The sequence below is a fragment of the Bombina bombina genome, chromosome 4 (assembly GCF_027579735.1).
Source record: "Bombina bombina isolate aBomBom1 chromosome 4, aBomBom1.pri, whole genome shotgun sequence".
Classification (NCBI taxonomy): domain Eukaryota; kingdom Metazoa; phylum Chordata; class Amphibia; order Anura; family Bombinatoridae; genus Bombina; species Bombina bombina.
Window position 1 is genome coordinate 822030403 of NC_069502.1, and position 25460 is coordinate 822055862.

Here is a 25460-nt window from a genome sequence, read left to right on the forward strand (position 1 = left end):
TGGCAAATAAGAACCTGGCCTTTAGGAGGAGGCAAAGACACCCCAGCCAAAGGCTTAAATACTCCTCCCACTCCCCTCATCCCCTAGTCATTCTTTGTCTTTCGTCCCAGGAGGTTGGCAGAGACGTGTCGGAATTTTTTATTTTAGTTTTTTGTCTCTTATGGAGGGTAGTACTCTTCGACATGGGACAGGAGTTTTAAGTAGTCCTGTCAGTCTCTCAGTGAGGGCTTGGATAAATGAGTTAGAGTGCGGAGATGCAGGGAGAGTCTTTCTGCGAAACCATCCCGACTCATGTTAACAACTCCTCAAGCAATTGGCGTGGCCGAACTTTACCCCACTGCCTGTTTTCTTCTCTCAAGTCCATGGGGGAGGCGATGCTACTATCCGTCACACTTGAAAAGTCGTGTTCCTATTCCACAGCGTAGATTCCGGTAAGATAGTTTCATTTTACTTTATTCATCAATGTTCTGTAATGTGAATGTTTTCCTGAGAGGCTACCACCTTGCGGGTCTAACTGTCATAAGGGTCTCAGTGAGTCTCTTTTAGTATCTTGGAATCGAGGGTTAATATCTCCTGAGAGGGGTTATTGAACATGGGGGTTTATAATCATGTTTATGTGATTCAACCTGCTTGTGTGTGATGTTTATGGGCTCGTGGTTTGGAACATTGAGGCCTTTGGAAGTGACGTGGCCTTTTGGTTGGGCACGCTTTTTTTGGACTGTACGGTTCACCTTGTGTCGGGCGTGGTTACCTTCCGTTTTCCATTTCCGCATTCCCGACCATGTGGCGAATAAAATATTCTAGTCCGCAGGGGTCTGGTCATAGGAGGTGGTGAGTGCCCCAGCCATTGTGGGTGTCAGGTGCCGTTTTTGTTTTACTACTTTAGTCCATATTTATATATCCTCTACCAGTTATGGAGGATTCTGATGCTAAGACTGTGCTAATTTCTGATTCAGTTACGGAGGATTCTGATACTGAGATTATTTTGATTTCAGATTCTGTGTCCAGTGACGAATTCCGACTGGCCTTGTTGACAATTGTCAACCAGTTTTTTTCCGTATGCCATTTTAGAGCGCCTTGTTCCTCTGGCTCGGGGAATCAAGGGACAGCTGAGCCATCCGCCTCTGGGGGTCCTGTCCTCCGAGAGGCGAGTTCCCTACCAATTCATACTTCTACACATGCAGGTAACCCAGTTTCTGATTCCTCCATGCAGGGTGGGGTGTTCCCCCCCGGAGGTTGCTGCACATTTTGGCTTCCACATAATGTTGGCGATTGTTCACCTGCAGAGTCCAGACGTTTCTTTGAGAATGTGCTTGTGCCCTATTGTCCCGGGCCTTCTGCCTTGGGGAGGGCCTCTACAGTTCCCCGCGGGTGTAACTGTCCCTGAGTGTTATGCCTTTCGTTACAGGATTGCGCGCCTTCTCGTATTGCTCAGACATGTTTTTCAGTTATTGAATGACCCTATCGTTAACAGATACAGGGATTTTCAGTCTGCTAATTCGAATAGTGCACCTCATTAGACGTGGGGAAGAGGTAATCTCCTGATTGTCATTTGATTGAGATCTTTCCCAGTTTTTTTTTAAAGATAGGGCTCTGTTTGGCTGGTCCTGCAGGCAAGCCTGTGTCTTTTTTGGCGTTATCCTCCGGGCGGCCTTGTATTTTATTTGTATCCGATGGATGTCTTTTATTTGGTTTTGTTTCCTTCGGGAACCTTCTGGGATCTACACTCTTTGTTGTTCTTCTTTGGAAGTTGTTTGGGACACGTTAGTCCTATAATGTCTGTTTTCTTTTTCCCCTATGAGGGAGAATTTTTCAGCTTGCCGGTTAGGACCCTAAGTGCAGGCTGGTCCTGTTGGGTTCGTTCGGTCTCATGGCTTTTCAGACACGTGGCGCTGTTCTGCTCTGCTGGTATGATAGAAGCGCTGAGTTCTCAGGTTATCATTGTATTTCATGTCCAACTAAGCACTCGAGAGGACCTGTGGGTCCGTAGGGCGGTAGGATTCTTTCAGTCCTTATAGCCTCCAGTGATAAATGACCGGGTCAGGGGAGTTTTTTTCCGCTGCGTCATTCTATCTGACATCTGATATTTTCAGAACATACACCTAGATCACGAGTTTGGCGTTAGCCTTTAAAAGCAGCTTTGAGAGGTCCCAACGCTGCTTTTTAATGCCCGCTGGTATTATGAGTCAGGCAGGTACAGGTGTACCGCTCAATTTTCTTCCGCAACTCGAGGCTACTGCAAATCCCCTTAAGTCAATTGTGTATCCTATCTTTTTAATGGGATTTGCCTAACGCCGGTATTACGAGTCTTGGAAGACGTGAGCGGTACACCCTCTCCTGTCAAGACTCCTACCGCATTTAAAAGTCAGTAGTTAAGAGTTTTATGGGCTAACGCCGGAACATAAAGCTCTTAACTAAAGTGCTAAAAAGTACACTAACACCCATAAACTACCTATTAACCCCTAAACCGAGGCCCCCCCCACATTGCAAACACTAAAATAAAATAAAAATGTAACCCCTAATCTGCTGACCGGACATCGCTGCCACCTACATTATACCTATGAACCCCTAATCTACTGCCCCTAACATCGCCAACACCTACATTATATTTATTAACCCCTAATCTGCCGCCCCCGTCGTCGCCGCCACCTGTATTAACCCCTAAACCGCCGCACTCCAGCCTTGCAAACACTAGTTACATTTTATTAACCCCTAATCTGCCCTCCCAACGTCGCCGACACCTACCTACATTTATTAACCCCTAATCTTCCGACCCCAACGTTGCCACTGCTATAATAAATTTATTAACCCCTAAACCTATGTCTAACCCTAAGCCCCCCCTAACTTAAATATAATTTAAATTAAAGGAAATTAATTTAAGATAATTAAATAAATTCATCCTATTTAAAACTAAATACTTACCGATAAAATAAACCCTAAGCTAGCTACAATATAACTAATAGTTACATTTGTAGCTAGCTTAGGATTTATATTTATTTTACAGGCAACTTTGTATTTATTTTAACTAGGTACAATAGCTATTAAATAGTTATTAACTATTTAATAACTACCTAGCTAAAATAAGTACAAAATTACCTGTAAAATAAATCCTAACCTAAGTTACAATTACACCTAACACTACACTAACATTAAACTAATTACCTAAACTACCTACAATTAATTACAATTAAATTCAATAAACTAAATTACGAAAAAAACAAACACTAAATTACAGAAAATAAAAAAAGAATTACAAGAATTTTAAACTAATTACACCTAATCTAATCCCCCTAATAAAATAAAATGAAGGTTCCTTTAAATTACGTCATCCAAGATAGCGTCCCTTGAATTCTGATTGGCTGATAGGATTCTATCAGCCAATCGGAATTAAGGTAGGAAAAATCCTATTGGTCAATCAGCCAATAGAATGAAAGCTCAATCCTATTGGCTGATCCAGCCAATAGGATTTTTCCTACCTTAATTCCGATTGGCTGATAGAATCCTATCAGCCAATCGGAATTCAAGGGACGCTATCTTGGATGGCGTCATTTAAAGGAACCTTCATTTTATTTTATTAGGGGGATTAGATTAGGTGTAATTAGTTTAAAATTCTTGTAATTCTTTTTTTTATTTTCTGTAATTTAGTGGGGGTTTTTTTTCGTAATTTAGTTTATTGAATTTAATTGTAATTAATTGTAGGTAGTTTAGGTAATTAGTTTAATGATAGTGTAGTGTTAGGTGTAATTGTAACTTAGGTTAGGATTTATTTTACAGGTAATTTTGTACTTATTTTAGCTAGGTAGTTATTAAATAGTCATCTTGGATGACGTCATTTAAAGGAACCTTCATTCTTCATTAGGACGTCGTTTGAAGAGGATGGCTCCGGGTCGGCTGGATTGAAGATGGACCCGCTCTGCTCCGGAAGGATAAAGATAGAAGATGCAGCCGGGATGAAGCCTTCTGCCGTCTGGAGGACCTCTTCTGCCCCCATCGGATGAAGACTTCTGCCGTATGGAGGACCACTTGTGCCCGGCTGGGTGAAGACGGATCAAGGTAGGGTGATCTTCAGGGAGTTAGTGTTAGGTTTTTTTAAGGGGGGATTGGGTGGGTTTTAGAGTAGGGGTGTGTGGGTGGTGGGTTTTAATGTTGGGGGGTATTGTATTTTTCTTTTACAGGTAAAAGTGTGGATTACTTTGGGGCAATGCCCAGCAAAAGGCCCTTTTAAGGACTATTTTTTATTTAGTATAGGGTAGGGAAATTTTATTATTTTGGGGGGCTTTTTTATTTTACTAGGGGGATTAGATTAGGTGTAATTAGTTTAAAATTCTTGTAATTCTTTTTTTTTCCTGTAATTTAGTGTTTGTTTTTTCCGTAATTTAGTTTATTGAATTTAATTGTAATTAATTGTAGGTAGTTTAGGTAATTAGTTTAATGATAGTGTAGTGTTAAGTGTAATTGTAACTTAGGTTAGGATTTATTTTACAGGTAATTTTGTACTTATTTTAGCTAGGTAGTTATTAAATAGTTAATAACTATTTAATAACTATTGTACCTAGTTAAAATAAATACAAAGTTGCCTGTAAAATAAAAATAAATCATAAGCTAGCTACAATGTAACTATTAGTTATATTGTAGCTATCTTATGGTTTATTTTATAGTTAAGTATTTAGTTTTAAATAAGATGAATTTATTTCATTGTAGTTATTTTATTTAGATTCATTTAAATTATATTTAAATTAGGGGGGTGTTAGGGTTAGACTTAGGTTTAGGGGTTAATAACTTTATTATAGTGGCGTTGGCTGCGGCGGCAGATTAGGGGTTAATTAATTTAATATAGTTGCGGCGACGTTGGGGGGGCAGATCAGGGGTTAATAACTATAATATAGGTGTCGGTGATGTGAGGGGCAGCAGATTAGGGGTTTATAAGTATAATGTAGGTGGCGGCGGTGTCCGGAGCGGCAGATTAGGGGTTAATAGTATAATGCAGGTTGCGACGATGTCGGGGGCGGCAGATTAGGGGTTAATAAATGTAAGATTAGGGCTGTTTAGACTCGGGGTTCATGTTAGGGTGTTGGGTGTAGGCATAACTTTTATTTTCCCATAGGAAACAATGGGGCTGCGTTAGGAGCTGAACGCTGCTTTTTTGCAGGTGTTAGGTTTTTTTTCAGCCGGCTCAGCCCCATTGTTTCTTATGGGGAAATCGTGCACGAGCACGTTCAGCCAGCTCACCGCTGACTTAAGCAACGCTGGTATCGAGGTGAGATGTGGAGCTAAATTTTGCTCAATGCTCACTTTTCTGAGGCTAACGCAGCCATTCAGAAAACTCGTAATACCAGCTTTGTTTTAAGTGAGCGGTGAAACAAAAAGGCTCGTTAGCACCGCACGGCTCTACCGACAAAACTCGTGATCTAGCCGATAGTGTTTCCTTCCCCATGTGGTGGCGGTTTGGAGGGCTTAGTTCCCCATTCCCGCAGTTTGAGCAGTTTGGCCTTCATTTTTAGGCCTCTGGGCCCTTGTGGGCCTAATCCAACAGTATCAGATCAGGCTTTCTAGCCTGCGGAAGGTTTTCAGTTTGAAACCAGTGCAGCTTTTGGCACCTTGCAGGTGTGTGCATACGCTGTTTATAGTGTATCTAGATACAGCTCTTACTCTTGATGTGTACTTTGAGTGATGAGACCTTTGGGTCTGCTTCCATTGTCCCAGGGTGAGTTGGATCTCCTTTTAGGGATCTGTATTCCTGGTGATGGTTGATCCCTGTGGGGACTTTGTTTAGCTTGAGGTTTCCCAAAGCTGGGAAGGCTTTGCGCCTGTCTCTTCACTGTGTCCTCTGCTTGTGTGGAGGTGATAGGGAGACTAGCCCTGCTAGAGGAGTTTTTCTTTGGACCTCGAGGTATCCCTTATGTTGCCCTTAGGCCTTTAGAAGTCTCTTCATAGGACTTCTAGCCCTGCTCCTTGGAGCGTTGGACTTCGCTAGGGGTGGTTCCTGCCTTTGATTGGGCTTTCAAGTTCTTTGTGCTATCTGGATTCTATGGATATGCATTCATATCCCTGGTGTCTGGCTTTTGGCCAGGTAGGGTGTTTAGTTCTAGGGCAAGGTTGCCTGAACTATTAGGTGCCCGGACCTGTTTTTCTTCCTGAGACTTCCGATTGCTGAGGCTTTGAACTTGGGCTATGTCCTTGCTCCATCTATCTGATCTGGTCATGATGGCCAGGTTTTCGGGGTATTTATTACTCTTTGCAGCAAAACAGCCCAGGTGCTATAGGGTTAGCTTTGTGACTTGCGCCTCAAGGGTTGCTGGTTCATGCCCAGCTGCTGGCGCTGGATGTCCATTTCTGGTGCGCCTTACTGTTGCATTTCCTTGGTCAGCTTGCAAATGGGTTGGCTGTTTCTCTGCTTGGCAAGCCACTTGTAGGGGGATCCTTTTCTAGGACATTCATGTTGGGGATATATCTTCTCATTAGCCGGTGGCTTCGGGGTTTGAGGACAGTTGTTGCCTTTCTGGCCTAATCCCTTTTCCTTAGGGGATATTCTCCTCCCTATGGAGATGGAGTCGTTTCTTGGGGCTTCTCCTGGTTGGGAAGCGGAAAGGGGGGATGGGTTCCCCCTCGGGTCTTGCTGGCTCCAAGTCAAATTGTGGGGCCTTTTTTGTTGTTAGATCCTTAGGACTATGGTCCTGTCGTCTGTTTCGGAGTCGGGTTGTACCTGTACTCTGTGGGGATGGCTTGCTATCCTTACGCTCGTTCCTGTACCAGTTTTGGGATTCTTTTGATCCCCACTTATGGATCCCTGAGGCTGGGTTGGTCCAACTGAGTGGGGGTCTGCAGGTCAGGATGACCGAGCGTTCTAAGGCGCTGCATTCAGGTTGCAGCCTTCTCTGGATTTGCGGACTTGAGTCTATCTTGTTAGCTCAGTCTGCTAGGATATGGATTTCCTTTCTAACTTGCTCCTCTGCTTTTAGGAGGGAGTTTCCTCTTCCTTCGGGCTCTGAAGGTATACTCTCCTTCTCGGGGGGCCTCGATTGAGGTTTTGTGTCCCTTTTTTAGTGACCTGTGTGTGGGTCTAGCGGCTTAGGTTGCCTGGAGCTTGCCCTCTGTCTGAGGGCTGCTTTTGCAGTTTGTTTTCTGCTTAACTGCTTCTTCCTCCTTGCAAGTACCCTCTGTGTCGTCCAGTTATGGACTCTGGGTTCTTCAACTTGGGGTTTCCGACTGGGTCTCTTCCACATTTCTTTGTGGTTGAATACTTTGGTATTCTCTGTTCCGACGCTTAATGGACTTTGTCTTTTGTTGGTTGCATTTAGTACTTGCAGGATGTTGGAACGAAGTATTTTCTGTTTCTGTGCCCGGGTTTATCCCGGGCTTTTCTGGTATAGGCGTGGCCTCCTTCATGTTTGGGCCCCTTTGAGTCTTTGTGAGTTGGGCTCACTATTGGAGGTGTTCTTTTTTGGAGGGGACCTTTCGGTCTCCTCGGTTCTCCTTGCCTTGTACCCTTGGGGGTTTTGGGCGATGTTCCCTTCCCTAGTGGGGGGTGACTTGGTTAGGGACCATCTGTTGGGTGACGGTGTCTCCTGGAGGACTGTTGGCTCAGTTGAGTCTGTTTTTATGGTCTCTAGTTTGGCTTCTGGACTAGCTGTGAGTCAGTGTCCTTGGGGCTTTTCCTTTCAAAATTTTCTCGGCTTTGGATGATGCGTTTTTTTTATTGGGTAGAGGTTCAGGCCTGGTGCCCTCAGTATGGGCCGCCTATTGTACCCTCCCGTCTTGGCATTCAGCGTCCTCTATAGCTGGGTATTGTTTTCCCAAAGTAATGAATGCAGCTGTGGACTCCATTTAAGAAGAAAAACATAAATTATGCTTACCTGATGATAATTTCCTTTTCTTCTGATGGAAAGAGTCCTCAGCTCCCCACCCGTAACTTATGTGGGGTGTCCTTTTTATTCTTCTGGCACCTTTCACCCTGATATTTCTTCTACTGTTCCTTGTTCCTCGGCAGAATGACTGGGGGATGAGGGGAGTGGGAGGAGTATTTAAGTCTTTGCCTCATCCTAGTGGCCAGGTTCTTATTTCCCAAAAGTAATGAATGCAGCTGTGGACTCCTTCCATCAGAAGAAAAGGAATTTATCAGGTAAGCATAATTTATGTTTTGTATATAGTAAGTTACAGGGGCATTGTATTTAAACCTTCTATCATACATGTGAAAGACCAGCAGAGAAGCATGTTCATATTTTTATGTGATTTTTTTTTTTTTTTAAAGGAACATTGTATTCTGCCAGCAAGCTACAACATTAAATATAGAACTAACCAAACAGATACAGAGAGCACAATACACATATGCAAAAAGGCAATATTAGTAAAAATTACTGTGGTGAGAAGTGGCAGCAGCGGTAACCATGGAAATTGTACCCAATTGAATTGTGTATGCTAATGAGCTGTACATGTGGATACACACATGAAGATGCAGTGATGTGGCCGTGGGTGAACATTTAAACATTTATTTTTATATACATTTATTAAAAAAGACCAGGAACCTCTCTGTAATAGAGTGTATATGCATGTTTCCACGTGCATATCTGTATGTGTTTATATGTATGTCGACCTGTAGAATCTTACAAAGATGCAGAAAAATAATGCTTTATTGTTGCCATGTCAAGTATTGGGGCTGTTGGGATACGAGTGCTGTGTTGTCCCTATGTCTGGTATAGGAGCTGTTGGATTACTAGTGCTGGATTGTCCCCATGTCAGGTATAGGGGCTGTTAAAATACTAGTGCTGGATTGTCCCCATGTCAAGTATATGGGTTGTTTGAATACTAGTGCTATTGTCCCTATGCCAGGTGTGGGGCTACTGGAATACTAGTGCTTTGTCACCATGTCAGGTGTAGGGAAGGTTGGAATACTAGTGCTGTGTTGTCCTCATGTCAGCTATAGGGGCTTTTGAAATACTAGTACTGTTTTGTCCCCATGTCAGATATAGGGGCTGTTAGAAGACTAGTTCTGTATTGTCCCCATGTCATGTATAGGGGCTGTTGGAATACTAGTGCTGTATTGGCTCCGTTACGGACCAGCGGCCTATACCTGCCTAGAGGGTTGATTCGGTGGTCTAACTCTGGGCAGGCTGTGCCGCTGGTCCTTCCCTTTCCCCTCCGCCCTGCCATCAGGGGTTGTGACGGTTATGGATACCAGGCTGCAAGGGCAATCCCTTCACCAGTTAGATTTTTTTCCAACAGTTCCTCTTGTTTGTTGCAGTAATTGAACTTTGCCCTGAAAGAGGTGATCACTACCCCACTTTACATCTTTCTTTCATGTAATTAACAAGAGTCCATGAGCTAGTGACGTATGGGATATACATTCCTACCAGGAGGGGCAAAGTTTCCCAAACCTTAAAATGCCTATAAATACACCCCTCACCACACCCACAAATCAGTTTTACAAACTTTGCCTCCAAGGGAGGTGGTGAAGTAAGTTTGTGCTAGATTCTACGTTGATATGCGCTCCGCAGCAAGTTGGAGCCCGGTTTTCCTCTCAGCGTGCAGTGAATGTCAGAGGGATGTGAAGAGAGTATTGCCTATTGAATGCAGTGATCTCCTTCTACGGGGTCTATTTCATAAGGTTCTCTGTTATCGGTCGTAGAGATTCATCTCTTACCTCCCTTTTCAGATCGACGATATACTCTTATATTTACCATTACCTCTACTGATTCTCGTTTCAGTACTGGTTTGGCTTTCTACAAACATGTAGATGAGTGTCCTGGGGTAAGTAAGTCTTATTTCTGTGACACTCTAAGCTATGGTTGGGCACTTTATTTATAAAGTTCTAAATATATGTATTCAAACATTTATTTGCCTTGACTCAGAATGTTCAACTTTCCTTATTTTCAGACAGTCAGTTTCATATTTGGGATTATGCATTGAATTATCATATTTTTCTTACCTCAAAAATTTGACTTTTTTCCCTGTGGGCTGTTAGGCTCGCGGGGGCTGAAAATGCTTCATTTTATTGCGTCATTCTTGGCGCGGACTTTTTTGGCGCAAAAATTCTTTTCCGTTTCCGGCGTCATACGTGTCGCCGGAAGTTGCGTCATTTTTTGACGTTATTTTGCGCCAAAAATGTCGGCGTTCCGGATGTGGCGTCATTTTTGGCGCCAAAAGCATTTAGGCGCCAAATAATGTGGGCGTCTTATTTGGCGCTAAAAAATATGGGCGTCGCTTTTGTCTCCACATTATTTCAGTCTCATTTTTCATTTGCTTCTGGTTGCTAGAAGCTTGATATTTGGCATTCTTTCCCATTCCTGAAACTGTCTTATAAGGAATTTGATCTATTTTGCTTTATATGTTGTTTTTTCTCTTACATATTGCAAGATGTCTCACGTTGCATCTGAGCCAGAAGATACTACAGGAAAATCACTGCCTGCTGGATCTACCAAAGCTAAGTGTATCTGCTGTAAACTTTTGGTAGCTATTCCTCCAGCTGTTGTTTGTAATAATTGTCATGACAAACTTGTTAAAGCAGATAATATTTCCTTTAGTAATGTACCGTTGCCTGTTGCAGTTCCCTCAACATCTAAGGTGCAGAATGTTCCTGATAACATAAGAGATTTTGTTTCTGAATCCATAAAGAAGGCTTTGTCTGTTATTTCTCCTTCTAGTAAACGTAAAAAGTCTTTTAAATCTTCTCTCTCTACAGATGAATTTTTAAATGAACACCATCATTCTGATTCTTTGGACTCTTCTGGTTCAGAGGATTCTATCTCAGAGATTGATGCTGATAAATCTTCATATTTATTTAAGATGGAATTTATTCGCTCTTTACTTAAAGAAGTACTAATTGCTTTAGAAATAGAGGATTCTAGTCCTCTTGATACTAATTCTATACGTTTGGATAAGGTTTTTAAAGCTCCTGCGGTTATTCCAGAAGTTTTTCCTGTTCCTAATGCTATTTCTGCAGTAATTTCCAAAGAATGGGATAAATTGGGTAATTCATTTACTCCTTCTAAACGTTTTAAGCAATTATATCCTGTTCCGCCTGACAGGTTAGAATTTTGGGACAAAATCCCTAAAGTTGATGGGGCTATTTCTACCCTTGCTAAACGTACTACCATTCCTACGTCAGATGGTACCTCGTTTAAGGATCCTTTAGATAGAAAAATTGAATCTTTTCTAAGAAAAGCTTATCTGTGTTCAGGTAATCTTCTTAGACCTGCTATATCATTGGCTGATGTTGCTGCAGCTTCAACTTTTTGGTTGGAAACTCTAGCGCAACAAGTAACAAATCGTGATTCTCATGATATTATTATTCTTCTCCAGCATGCTAATAATTTTATCTGTGATGCCATTTTTGATATTATTAGAGTTGATGTTAGGTTTATGTCTCTGGCTATCTTAGCCAGAAGAGCTTTATGGCTTAAGACTTGGAATGCTGATATGGCTTCTAAATCAACTCTACTTTCCATTTCTTTCCAGGGAAACAAATCATTTGGTTCTCAGTTGGATTCTATTATTTCAACTGTTACTGGTGGGAAAGGAACTTTTTTACCACAGGATAAAAAATCTAAAGGTAAAAACAGGGCTAACAATCGTTTTCGTTCCTTTTGTTTCAACAAAGAACAAAAGCCTGATCCTTCGTCCTCAGGAGCAGTTTCAGTTTGGAAACCATCTCCAGTCTGGAATAAATCCAAGCCTGCTAGAAAGGCAAAGCCTGCTTCTAAGTTCACATGAAGGTACGGCCCTCATTCCAGTTCAGCTGGTAGGGGGCAGGTTACGTTTTTTCAAAGAAATTTGGATCAATTCTGTTCACAATCTTTGGATTCAGAACATTGTTTCAGAAGGGTACAGAATTGGTTTCAAGATGAGACCTCCTGCAAAGAGATTTTTTCTTTCCCGTGTCCCAGTAAATCCAGTGAAAGCTCAAGCATTTCTGAATTGTGTTTCAGATCTAGAGTTGGCTGGAGTAATTATGCCAGTTCCAGTTCCGGAACAGGGGATGGGGTTTTATTCAAATCTCTTCATTGTACCAAAGAAGGAGAATTCCTTCAGACCAGTTCTGGATCTAAAATTATTGAATCGTTATGTAAGGATACCAACGTTCAAGATGGTAACTGTAAGGACTATATTGCCTTTTGTTCAGCAAGGGAATTATATGTCCACAATAGATTTACAGGATGCATATCTGCATATTCCGATTCATCCAGATCATTATCAGTTCCTGAGATTCTCTTTTCTAGACAAGCATTACCAATTTGTGGCTCTACCGTTTGGCCTTGCTACAGCTCCAAGAATTTTCACAAAGATTCTCGGTGCCCTTCTGTCTGTAATCAGAGAACAGGGTATTGTGGTATTTCCTTATTTGGACGATATCTTGGTACTTGCTCAGTCTTTACATTTAGCAGAGTCTCATACGAATCGACTTGTGTTGTTTCTTCAAGATCATGGTTGGAGGATCAATTTACCAAAAAGTTCTTTGATTCCTCAAACAAGGGTAACCTTTCTGGGTTTCCAGATAGATTCAGTGTCCATGACTCTGTCTTTAACAGACAAGAGACGTCTAAAATTGATTACAGCTTGTCGAAACCTTCAGTCTCAATCATTCCCTTCGGTAGCCTTATGCATGGAAATTCTAGGTCTTATGACTGCTGCATCGGACGCGATCCCCTTTGCTCGTTTTCACATGCGACCTCTTCAGCTCTGTATGCTGAACCAATGGTGCAGGGATTACACGAAGATATATCAATTAATATCTTTAAAACCGATTGTTCGACACTCTCTAACGTGGTGGACAGATCACCATCGTTTAATTCAGGGGGCTTCTTTTGTTCTTCCGACCTGGACTGTAATTTCAACAGATGCAAGTCTCACAGGTTGGGGAGCTGTGTGGGGATCTCTGACGGCACAAGGAGTTTGGGAATCTCAGGAGGTGAGATTACCGATCAATATTTTGGAACTCCGTGCAATTTTCAGAGCTCTTCAGTTTTGGCCTCTTCTGAAGAGAGAATCGTTCATTTGTTTTCAGACAGACAATGTCACAACTGTGGCATACATCAATCATCAAGGAGGGACTCACAGTCCTCTGGCTATGAAAGAAGTATCTCGAATTTTGGTTTGGGCGGAATCCAGCTCCTGTCTAATCTCTGCGGTTCATATCCCAGGTGTAGACAATTGGGAAGCGGATTATCTCAGTCGCCAAACGTTGCATCCGGGCGAATGGTCTCTTCACCCAGAGGTATTTCTTCAGATTGTTCAAATGTGGGGGCTCCCAGAGATAGATCTGATGGCCTCTCATCTAAACAAGAAACTTCCCAGGTATCTGTCCAGATCCCGGGATCCTCAGGCGGAGGCAGTGGATGCATTATCACTTCCTTGGAAGTATCATCCTGCCTATATCTTTCCGCCTCTAGTTCTTCTTCCAAGAGTAATCTCCAAGATTCTGAGGGAATGCTCGTTTGTTCTGCTAATAGCTCCGGCATGGCCTCACAGGTTTTGGTATGCGGATCTTGTCCGGATGGCATCTTGCCAACCATGGACTCTTCCGTTAAGACCAGACCTTCTGTCGCAAGGTCCTTTTTTCCATCCGGATCTGAAATCCTTAAATTTAAAGGTATGGAGATTGAACGCTTGATTCTTGGTCAAAGAGGTTTCTCTGACTCCGTGATTAATACTATGTTACAGGCTCGTAAATCTGTATCTCGAGAGATATATTATAGAGTCTGGAAGACTTATATTTCTTGGTGTCTTTCTCATCATTTTTCTTGGCATTCTTTTAGAATACCGAGAATTTTACAGTTTCTTCAGGATGGTTTAGATAAGGGTTTGTCCGCAAGTTCTTTGAAAGGACAAATCTCCGCTCTTTCTGTTCTTTTTCACAGAAAGATTGCTATTCTTCCTGATATTCATTGTTTTGTACAAGCTTTGGTTCGTATAAAACCTGTCATTAAGTCAATTTCTCCTCCTTGGAGTTTGAATTTGGTTCTGGGAGCTCTTCAAGCTCCTCCGTTTGAACCTATGCATTCATTGGACATTAAATTACTTTCTTGGAAAGTTTTGTTCCTTTTGGCCATCTCTTCTGCTAGAAGAGTTTCTGAATTATCTGCTCTTTCTTGTGAGTCTCCTTTTCTGATTTTTCATCAGGATAAGGCGGTGTTGCGAACTTCTTTTGAATTTTTACCTAAAGTTGTGAATTCCAACAACATTAGTAGAGAAATTGTGGTTCCTTCATTATGTCCTAATCCTAAGAATTCTAAGGAGAAATCGTTGCATTCTTTGGATGTTGTTAGAGCTTTGAAATATTATGTTGAAGCTACGAAATCTTTGCGTAAGACTTCTAGTCTATTTGTTATCTTTTCCGGTTCTAGGAAAGGCCAGAAAGCTTCTGCCATTTCTTTGGCATCTTGGTTGAAATCTTTAATTCATCTTGCCTATGTTGAGTCGGGTAAAATTCCGCCTCAGAGAATTACAGCTCATTCTACTAGGTCAGTATCTACTTCCTGGGCGTTTAGGAATGAAGCTTCGGTTGACCAGATCTGCAAAGCAGCAACTTGGTCCTCTTTGCATACTTTTACTAAATTCTACCATTTTGATGTATTTTCTTCTTCTGAAGCAGTTTTTGGTAGAAAAGTTCTTCAGGCAGCGGTTTCAGTTTGAATCTTCTGCTTATGTTTTTCGTTAAACTTTATTTTGGGTGTGGATTATTTTCAGCAGGAATTGGCTGTCTTTATTTTATCCCTCCCTCTCTAGTGACTCTTGTGTGGAAAGATCCACATCTTGGGTAGTCATTATCCCATACGTCACTAGCTCATGGACTCTTGTTAATTACATGAAAGAAAACATAATTTATGTAAGAACTTACCTGATAAATTCATTTCTTTCATATTAACAAGAGTCCATGAGGCCCACCCTTTTTTGTGGTGGTTATGATTTTTTTTTTTTTTTTGTATAAAGCACAATTATTCCAATTCCTTATTTTATATGCTTCGCACTTTGTTTCTTATCACCCCACTTCTTGGCTATTCGTTAAACTGATTTGTGGGTGTGGTGAGGGGTGTATTTATAGGCATTTTAAGGTTTGGGAAACTTTGCCCCTCCTGGTAGGAATGTATATCCCATACGTCACTAGCTCATGGACTCTTGTTAATATGAAAGAAATGAATTTATCAGGTAAGTTCTTACATAAATTATGTTTTTCTGCCTAACCGGGTCCCAGCCGGAATCTTATGGAACTTTTTCCTGGGTGGGATTGCCAGAGATTCCCGCTGGCCTTTAACCTAGGTTGCTCTGAAAGCCCCTTGCTCCAGAGCTCTGCTCTTTTGAGAACTTAACATACATTCAATGGGCATGGGTTGGGGTGAGGGAGCTCACTCAGGAACCTGGGATTTTTGACACCTCCACCTTGGACTGTTCCTGAGTTCCTTTCCCAGGCTACCGCTCCGGTCCCCAGTAACGGATCATGACGCTTTTTGGACCCTGGAATAGCTGCTGCTCCCTCAGGGTCACCCCGAAAGAACATCCTATCGATTGCTGGGATCTCTGGGTTCCTATGGCCTCTATGAAGGTGCCAGACTGTCTGGAGGGGGGTATTGTTCTCCTAATGGGATTAGCATTTATCAGATGGCAATTGTGTGTAAATATTGTGAGTTTTGTGTTAATAAGCCGGTTCTTGTTTCACCTTAATACTGGTCTTGTCTGGTTATTAGGGTGGACTACTGGCTATTATCACTTTCAGCACTGTAGCTACAGGTTCTAGAGTCAAAGAAGGTCTCATTTTGGTGGAGATATCCATTCAGGGTATCTGGAGTCCGTCACAGTCTCCATGTCAGGTTTATGGGCTGTTGGAATACATGTGCTGCATTATCCCCATCTCAGGTATAGGGGCTGTTGAAATACTAGTACTGTATTATCCCCATTTCAGGTATAGGTGCTCAGTGTTCTCCATAGAATTTTTTTTGGCAGCCAGGTGGCATTATGAAGCAGCCGGGTGGGGGCAGTGTGATATTTTCTAATATTTTATAATATTCAGCTATCCAAATTTAATTGAATAATCTAACAGAATGTATTTAAAGATCATTTGTGCAATATTAGCTAATTGTAGTTTAAGATTGGCTACAATTTTTGCCAGGTTGTCAGTAAAATCGGCCCTGTGGTGCACCTGCTAAAAAAGTCCTGGGGAGAACATTGGGTGCTGTTGGAATACTATTACTGTACTGTCCACATGTCAGGTCAATGGGCTGTTGGAATACTAGTGCTAGATTTTCCCCATGTCAGGTATAGGGGCTGTTGGAGTACTAGTGCTGTATTGTCTCCATGTCAGGTATAAGGGGTGTTACTGTGATGTGAGTGTATTTGCAATGCACATATAATGTTTTTGATTATATTTTTAAAACTAAAAAAAAAAAAAACTTGTGTAATACACAAAACATGGAAATTCTGGTTGGCTACAATGCAGCTAGTAAAGTCACTAAATCCCAGCTAACTTACTTTACTACATGGCACATTCTGTACTTACTGATATGCTGTCACTACATGGAATTTCTTCCATATATGACAGCTGGTGACCTAGGATCAGGTTTATTTATATTAAATTACACAATTTTGTACATTTTGTTTTAATCTTAAATTTTTAAGATTGACATTGTAAATAGTGATTCTTTAGATTGTTTGTTTTGTTTTTTATTGCAGGTGAGTGTACGTGTGTGACATGGCTGTGGGAAAAAGGGCACAGGTGAGTGTACGTTTGTGACACTTAAGGGACGCAGGGCACAAGTGAATGTACGTGTGTTACATGTAAGGGACACAGGGCACATGTGAGTGTATGTGTGTGTCTCACTTTTAGAGCCACTACCTCCCACCCAATAAAACACATAGATGAAAACTCACCTGTTAATTGTGGTGATTGTTATATAACTTATGTAGGGCTGAATTCTAAATACAATAAGCACAAAAGACTGAAAACTGCTTCAGCACAAGGTATGAAATTTCTTAGTGGTGAAATGGTTAAACTTGCTAATTTACATTATTTCTATTGCTTTTCCTTTTTTATTGAAGAAATAGAAAATAGTGTTTTTGTTTTTTTATTTTCAAAAGTGCTTTATTTAAATCAAATGAACACGTCATGAATTGCATATACAAAGCAAACATCAAGAGTAATACAATGTATTGGTTTTCCATAATGATGCAATGTGCTAACTATACATATATCATACATCACATATGTCAACTTTTGCACCTAGGAATACTCTCTTAAAATCAGTGTATTTCTTATTTGGCCCTAGTTATAACTTTTTATACCTTTCATGGGTCTTTAACAAACTCACATATGATCCATATTGGGCATATTTGGGGATATGTCTTAGATTTAGCAGGAAATATGATAAAGATTAGAATTCAAATTTGAAAGTGAATTATATATATAGGTAACACCTTGTGCTTTTGAATTAAGATTATCTGTGGAAAATATAAATAGTGCAGATGGAGATGCTTGAAAATATATTATTCAAGAGATACTGAACCCAATTTTTTTGAAACACCCTGAAGATACACCATGCTTAAGTAGTCTCATAACCCTAGACTTAAAGGGACACTAAACCCAATTCTTTTCTTTCATGATTCAGATAGAGCATGACATTTTAATCAATATCTAATTTACTCCTATTATTATTTTTTCTTTGTTCTCTTGCTATCTTTATTTTAAAAGCTGGAATGTAAATCTTAGCAGCCAGCCCATTTTAGGTTCAGCACCATGGATATTGCTTGCTTATTGGAGGCTTACATTTACCCACCAATAAGCAAGCATAATCCAAGTTTTCAATCAAAAATGGGCCTGCTCCTATGCATCACATTCCTGCTTTTCAAATAAAGATAGCAAGAGAACGATGAAACATCGATAATAGGAGTAAATAAGAAAGTTGCTTAAAATTGCATGCTCTGTCTGAATCATGAAAGAAAAAATTTGGGTTTAGTGTCCCTTTAAGTCTAGGGTTATGAGACTACTTAAGTATGGTGTATCTTCAGGGTGTTTCATTTTGATCATCATTCTAAATTATATGATTTAATAGTTTAATTGTATGGCTGGCAAGAGAGTATTTATGTGCTAACATAAGAGAGGGGGGCTCTAGTTATTCCAGCAGTGTAGAGACAGCACAATGATATATATATTTGTGTTATTTTTAATGATGCTCTTATGTAGGATGTTGATGCTCTCTAATATGATTAAGAGACCATAAGTTGCTTGTATCATAAGGTTAGGTTTTACACAACTTGGGGATTTGTCTAAAAACTAGGTTGTTATCCTGGTGAAGTATCTTAACTGATCCGCCCATCATGAACCCCGGCCGCAGGCCGCACTGGGGGGGAGGGGGTTATACATAAAGTAATCTTCCAGGTCTAACTTATTTGCTGCAAGGCATCAATAAACACATATAACACTAGAAGTAGTACCTCTACTTTCTATACCCTTATGGAACATTTAAAAAAAGTAAACCTTCATCTACACAGGATATTATGTGCATTTAAACATTACTGACCTTACGAACTTGGGTCATCACATTTGAAAAATAAAATATATTAAACATACTTAAACTCTTCCCATTACAATCTCAAACCTGAACTTATATGGTCTGTCCTCATGTGCTGTCTGCCAACAAACATTAATCCTCAATTAATAGAGTAAGGCAAAAAGTTTTGTATCGTTAGAGTCTTTAGATTAATACTGTAAACTTTAAGACATGCAGAGTAGGGCATATACAGTATATAAACAAAAATAACGGATATTAGTCCCCTATAGAGCCTATAGTATAACGTGAACAGGCAAGTTTTGCTGATGGTCTTAGCCGGCTGTATTTTATCTGAGAAGGGCTTCTGCAGACTACCCCTCACCTGACTTGGGTATATGTCCACCGCTATGAAGGCAATAGATGTCCCCATCTGTGGCAGGTAAATATCTCCGCCACCCATGCTCGCCTGGAAGTTTTAATAAACGGTACGCATTTTCATCAGTTAGTCTTTTTAGCGTTTCCGGAGCTTGCTGTGAGGACGATTTGTTAATGTTGTGTAGACATCTCTATCTTGTTTCGTCCTGTCGCCTTATTTGCCTCATATGCTGTTATGCTCCTCCCCTCTGCCCGGTGTCCCAGGGTCTCTGCTAGGGGCAGTTCCTGAGGCTGTTCAGCATGGCCTCCGAATATCTATTGCCGGCAGTGATTTTGTTAGGAAACGAAGCTGTGGATCTCCAGAGTTCTCGCCACGACGCTCCACGAGGGCTGTCTGTAATGGCAGATGATCATGCTGGGTCTTTGTTAGAAATTAAGAGTTGTGAGATACCACATCAGTGAGAGTCTCTGTTTCTGAGGTCTCGGTTGAGCTTGCACAAAAGCGTTGCATCAGGTAATCATATGGAGCTCTATCGATCAATTTTTGCATGAGATGTTCAAATTTTCTAAGATGTTCATCGGGCTGTAGTATATGGTAGTCTCCCGCCATGACCAACATGCTAGATGTACTCTGAAAACGACAGTTCAAGGCAGGTTCTTATAGTTTTTCAGCTTACTATCCAGGTATATGTGGGGAATGAAGACATTTTAGTAAGTCCGATTGCTCCAACAGCACTGATTACCCATTTCTTCTCAGGGGGAGGTGTATGCCTAACAGTGGGCCGCTGCCCTAGGCCTCGAGATTCCGATCTGAGCCCCCAGATTCATATAAACAGTCAAGAGATTAAATATGGGACCAGGATTAGCAAGTCCGTTGTATTTTTATGGAATATGGCCTTCTTCTTGCTGTCAACATGAAATTATCGGCGGATTACTAAAGATTCAGCTGGAGCCTTCAGAAAATGTGTCCTGTCCAGAATGCTGCACATAGAAAAAACTTTTGTCTTGAACTATACTGTATAAATCCCTTTATATTGGATCGGATGTTTCTATCATATCACTGTGGTACAGTCTCTCACTTAGGCAATACATGTTAACATAATTAAATGGGCTACAGTGATGTTTTAATAACCAATGGGAAATTAATGTCATTTTTAAACCCTGTAATAAGTCTCACATAGGAATTCTGATTGGCTACAATGAGGCTGTATTTGCAGCTAGTAAAGTAACTAATTCCCATCTAACTCGCTTTACTGCTTGACACATGCATTTACTGCTGTGCTAATATCATTATATAGAATGTTTCTTACAGATGTGACTGCTAGTGATGTAGGCTCAGGCGTATCTAACTTAAATTACACAATTTTTCATATTTTACTTTATTTATTTATTTTAAAAATAAGAGACAACAGAAATTGTAAATAGTGATTTATTTATTCTTTTTTTTTTCCCCAGGTGAAAACGATGCTAAGATTTCATGTAACACGGAAAAAACTGAAGATCAGTGGCTAAGAAATATGCCAGAAGCTGCAGAGCAGGAAATTTGTGCCAATATAAGTACAGGTGAGTGTGTGTGACATGTCTGAGGGATGCAGGGTGCAGGTGAGTGTACGTTTGTGACATTTCTGTGAGACGCAGGGTGCAGGTAAGTGTATGTGTGTGACATGTCTGAGGGAAGTAGGGCACATGTGATTGTATGTGTGTTATATGTCTGTAGAAAACAGTGCATAGGTGAGTGTGTGTGTGTGTGATGTGTCTGTGGAACAGTGAGTGTGTGTGACGTGTCTGTGGAAAACAGCACCAGTGGAGTGTACATGTATGACATGTCTGTTGGAAGGAGGGGATAGGAAAGCAGTTTACATGTGTGACACTTCAGAGGGATGTAGGGCAAAGTGAGTGTTTGTGTGTCATGTCTGTGGGAAGCAAGACCCATATATTGTATGTGTGCCACATGTGAGGCTTGCAGGGCAGAGGTGAGTGTACGTGAGAAATGTGTCTGCGGGAAATAGGACACAGGTGAGTGTACATGTATAACATGTTTGAGGCACACAGGACATAGGTGAGCAGTGACGTGCTGGCAGGGGAGGCAGCGCCTCCCCTGTCCTATGTGTGTAATTACACTTTATTTATCATTTTAAAAAAATAATAATATTTTTTAAGTTATAATACAGGGAGTGCAGAATTATTAGGCAAATGAGTATTTTGACCACATCATCCTCTTTATGCATGTTGTCTTACTCCAAGCTGTATAGGCTCGAAAGCCTACTACCAATTAAGCATATTAGGTGATGTGCATCTCTGTAATGAGAAGGGGTGTGGTCTAATGACATCAACACCCTATATCAGGTGTGCATAATTATTAGGCAACTTCCTTTCCTTTGGCAAACTGGGTCAAAAGAAGGACTTGACAGGCTCAGAAAAGTCAAAAATAGTGAGATATCTTGCAGAGGGATGCAGCACTCTTAAAATTGCAAAGCTTCTGAAGCGTGATCATCGAACAATCAAGCGTTTCATTCAAAATAGTCAACAGGGTCGCAAGAAGCGTGTGGAAAAACCAAGGCGCAAAATAACTGCCCATGAACTGAGAAAAGTCAAGCGTGCAGCTGCCAAGATGCCACTTGCCACCAGTTTGGCCATATTTCAGAGCTGCAACATCACTGGAGTGCCCAAAAGCACAAGGTGTGCAATACTCAGAGACATGGCCAAGGTAAGAAAGGCTGAAAGACGACCACCACTGAACAAGACACACAAGCTGAAACGTCAAGACTGGGCCAAGAAATATCTCAAGACTGATTTTTCTAAGGTTTTATGGACTGATGAAATGAGAGTGAGTCTTGATGGGCCAGATGGATGGGCCCGTGGCTGGATTGGTAAAGGGCAGAGAGCTCCAGTCCGACTCAGACGCCAGCAAGGTGGAGGTGGAGTACTGGTTTGGGCTGGTATCATCAAAGATGAGCTTGTGGGGCCTTTTCGGGTTGAGGATGGAGTCAAGCTCAACTCCCAGTCCTACTGCCAGTTTCTGGAAGACACCTTCTTTATGCAGTGGTACAGGAAGAAATCTGCATCCTTCAAGAAAAACATGATTTTCATGCAGGACAATGCTCCATCACACGCGTCCAAGTACTCCACAACGTGGCTGGCAAGAAAGGGTATAAAAGAAGAAAATCTAATGACATGGCCTCCTTGTTCACCTGATCTGAACCCCATTGAGAACCTGTGGTCCATCATCAAATGTGAGATTTACAAGGAGGGAAAACAGTACACCTCTCTGAACAGTGTCTGGGAGGCTGTGGTTGCTGCTGCACGCAATGTTGATGGTGAACAGATCAAAACACTGACAGAATCCATGGATGGCAGGCTTTTGAGTGTCCTTGCAAAGAAAAGTGGCTATATTGGTCACTGATTTGTTTTTGTTTTGTTTTTGAATGTCAGAAATGTATATTTGTGAATATTGAGATGTTATATTGGTTTCACTGGTAAAAATAAATAATTGAAATGGGTATATATTTGTTTTTTGTTAAGTTGCCTAATAATTATGCACAGTAATAGTCACCTGCACACACAGATATCCCCCTAAAATAGCTAAAACTAAAAACAAACTAAAAACTACTTCCAAAAATATTCAGCTTTGATATTAATGAGTTTTTTGGGTTCATTGAAAACATGGTTGTTGTTCAATAATAAAATTAATCCTCAAAAATACAACTTGCCTAATAATTCTGCACTCCCTGTATATATTTTTGTATCCTAATGTACCCCCAGCCCCCCCCCCCCCAGCCCTCTCAGCCCTCCACCGCCATGCAAAAAAATATACTTAGCAAGTTACCAATATTAGCCATCTGCGTCAAGATCCCATATTGTGCAAAGGAGAGGCTGTGAGCCGTTCCGCTGCCCCTCCTTTGCACAATATGGATGTGTTAGAGGAGCATTGCAAAAGACTGCCACCCAGTGGTGCTTAATCGCGCAGGACCTACAGCTCAATAGAGGCTATGTCTATTGATAGCCTCTGCCAGAGCCCAGCCAATCAGCGCCCGGCTCTCTCTTTCAGCATGATCATAGTAGGCGGGGAAGAGAGAGCCGACAGAAAGGCGCCAAGTTCAGTTAGAAATGCACAAGATACCTGGTGGGGAGCTAGCTCAGGGTTTAAACTAGGCTAGGCTGAGGCTCTGAGCATTCTGGTTGTGATCCTGTGTATAGAAATTTGTTTTTTGTCCCAGCCGCCTAAAAGCACGATTTGGATCCTTTCTGTTGCTGCCTGTGTGCTGGGCTATCTATGCAGTGCTGAACCTGGCAGGCTTCAGGTAAGGAAAGCTGCTCTGGAGATGGCTTCAAGCCAGGCAGTGCACAGTAATGCTTTGTACTGTTTTTGGCAGCAAAAGAGTTAATGCTTTTTTAACTGTTTCCACAGATGTTCTCACATTACATTTTTCTAACCCCCTCCCCCCCCCCCTCTTGCACATGGGCTGTACTACTTTACTGTCCTGAGCTGACTACTGCTTGTGTTCTATGATGCACGCAGCACAACTGCAGAAAACTGTTGGTGACACTAACAATTAACAGAGCTTCTGTGTCAGTCAAGGCAGCTGCAGGAGCTGGCTGTTGCGATATCACACTCTAAAGCATTTCTATCTCAGTGCTTCTGATCACAGCTTTTCCAGCACTGCTGTAACACACTGACAGCTAGATTTGGAGTTTGGCGGCCAAGGGGGTGCGTTAGCTACGCGGGCTTTTTTCTGGCCGCACCATAAAATTAACTCTGGTATCGAGAGTTCAAAAAAATGCTGCGTTAGGCTCCAAAATAGGAGCGTAGAGCATTTTTACCGCAAATGCAACTCTCGATACCAGAGTTGCTTACGGACGTGGCCAGCCTCAAAAACGTGCTCGTGCACGATTCTCCCATAGGAAACAATGGGGCTGTTTGAGCTGAAAAAAAACCTAACACCTGCAAAAAAGCCGCGTTCAGCTCCTAACGCAGCCCCATTGTTTCCTATGGGGAAACACTTCCTACGTCTGCACCTAACACTCTAACATGTACCCCGAGTCTAAACACCCCTAACCTTACACTTATTAACCCCTAATCTGCCGCCCCCGCTATCGCTGACCCCTGCATTATATTATTAACCCCTAATCTGCCGACCGCAAAGCGCCGCCACCTACGTTATCCTTATGTACCCCTAATCTGCTGCCCCTAACACCGCCGACCCCTATATTATATTTATTAACCCCTAATCTGCCCCCCTCAACGTCGCCGACACCTGCCTACACTTATTAACCCCTAATCTGCCGAGCGGACCGCACCGCTACTATAATAAAGTTATTAACCCCTAATCCGCCTCACTAACCCTATCATAAATAGTATTAACCCCTAATCTGCCCTCCCTAACATCGCCGACACCTAACTTCAATTATTAACCCCTAATCTGACGACCGGAGCTCACCGCTATTCTAATAAATGGATTAACCCCTAAAGCTAAGTCTAACACTAACACTAACACCCCCCTAACTTAAATATAATTTACATCTAACGAAATTAATTATCTCTTATTAAATAAATTATTCCTATTTAAAGCTAAATACTTACCTGTAAAAGAAATCCTAATATAGCTACAATATAAATTATAATTACATTGTAGCTATTTTAGGAATAATATTTATTTTACAGGCAACTTTGTAATTATTTTAACCAGGTACAATAGCTATTAAATAGTTAAGAACTATTTAATAGCTACCTAGTTAAAATAATAACAAAATTACCTGTAAAATAAATCCTAACCTAAGTTATAATTAAACCTAACACTACCCTATCAATAAATTAATTAAATAAAATACCTACAATTACCTACAATAAAACCTAACACTACACTATCAATAAATAAATTAAATACAATAGCTACAAATAACTACAATTACATAAACTAACTAAAGTACAAAAAATAAAAAAGAACTAAGTTACAAAAAATAAAAAAATATTTACAAACATCAGAAAAATATTACAACAATTTTAAACTAATTACACCTACTCTAAGCCCCCTAATAAAATAACAAAGACCCCCAAAATAAAAAAATTCCCTACCCTATTCTAAATTAATAGAGTTAAAAGCTCTTTTACCTTACCAGCCCTGAACAGGGCCCTTTGCGGGGCATGCCCCAAGAAAATCAGCTCTTTTGCCTGTAAAAAAAAACATACAATACCCCCCCCCAACATTACAACCCACCACCCACATACCCCTAATCTAAGCCAAACCCCCCTTAAATAAACCTAACACTAGCCCCTGAAGATCTTCCTACCTTGTCTTCACCATCCAGGTTCACCGATCCGTCCTGGCATCCGGTGCTGAAGAGGTCCAGAAGAGGTTCCAAAGTCTTCCTCCTATCCGGCAAGAAGAGGACATCCGGACCGGCAAACATCTTCTTCCAAGCGGCATCTTCAATCTTCTTCCATCCGGTGCGGAGCGGGTCCATCTTGAAGCAGCCGACGCGGATCCATCCTCTTCTTCCGGTGTCTCCCGACGAATGACGGTTCCTTTAAGGGACGTCATCCAAGATGGCGTCCCTCGAATTCCGATTGGCTGATAGGATTCTATCAGCCAATCGGAATTAAGGTAGGAATATTCT

The 25460-nt window shown here is 41.4% G+C and overlaps 1 protein-coding gene across 1 annotated transcript in view; it reads left to right on the top strand.

The window, feature by feature from the left end:
• LOC128657115 (zinc finger protein OZF-like) overlaps positions 1–25460 on the top strand; it is a 95652-nt gene that overhangs the window by 60771 nt on the left and 9421 nt on the right. The window contains exon 7 of the mRNA XM_053711364.1: positions 20301–20408. Coding sequence (XP_053567339.1) covers positions 20301–20408 — 108 coding nt within the window. The remainder of the gene's footprint in view (positions 1–20300; positions 20409–25460) is intronic.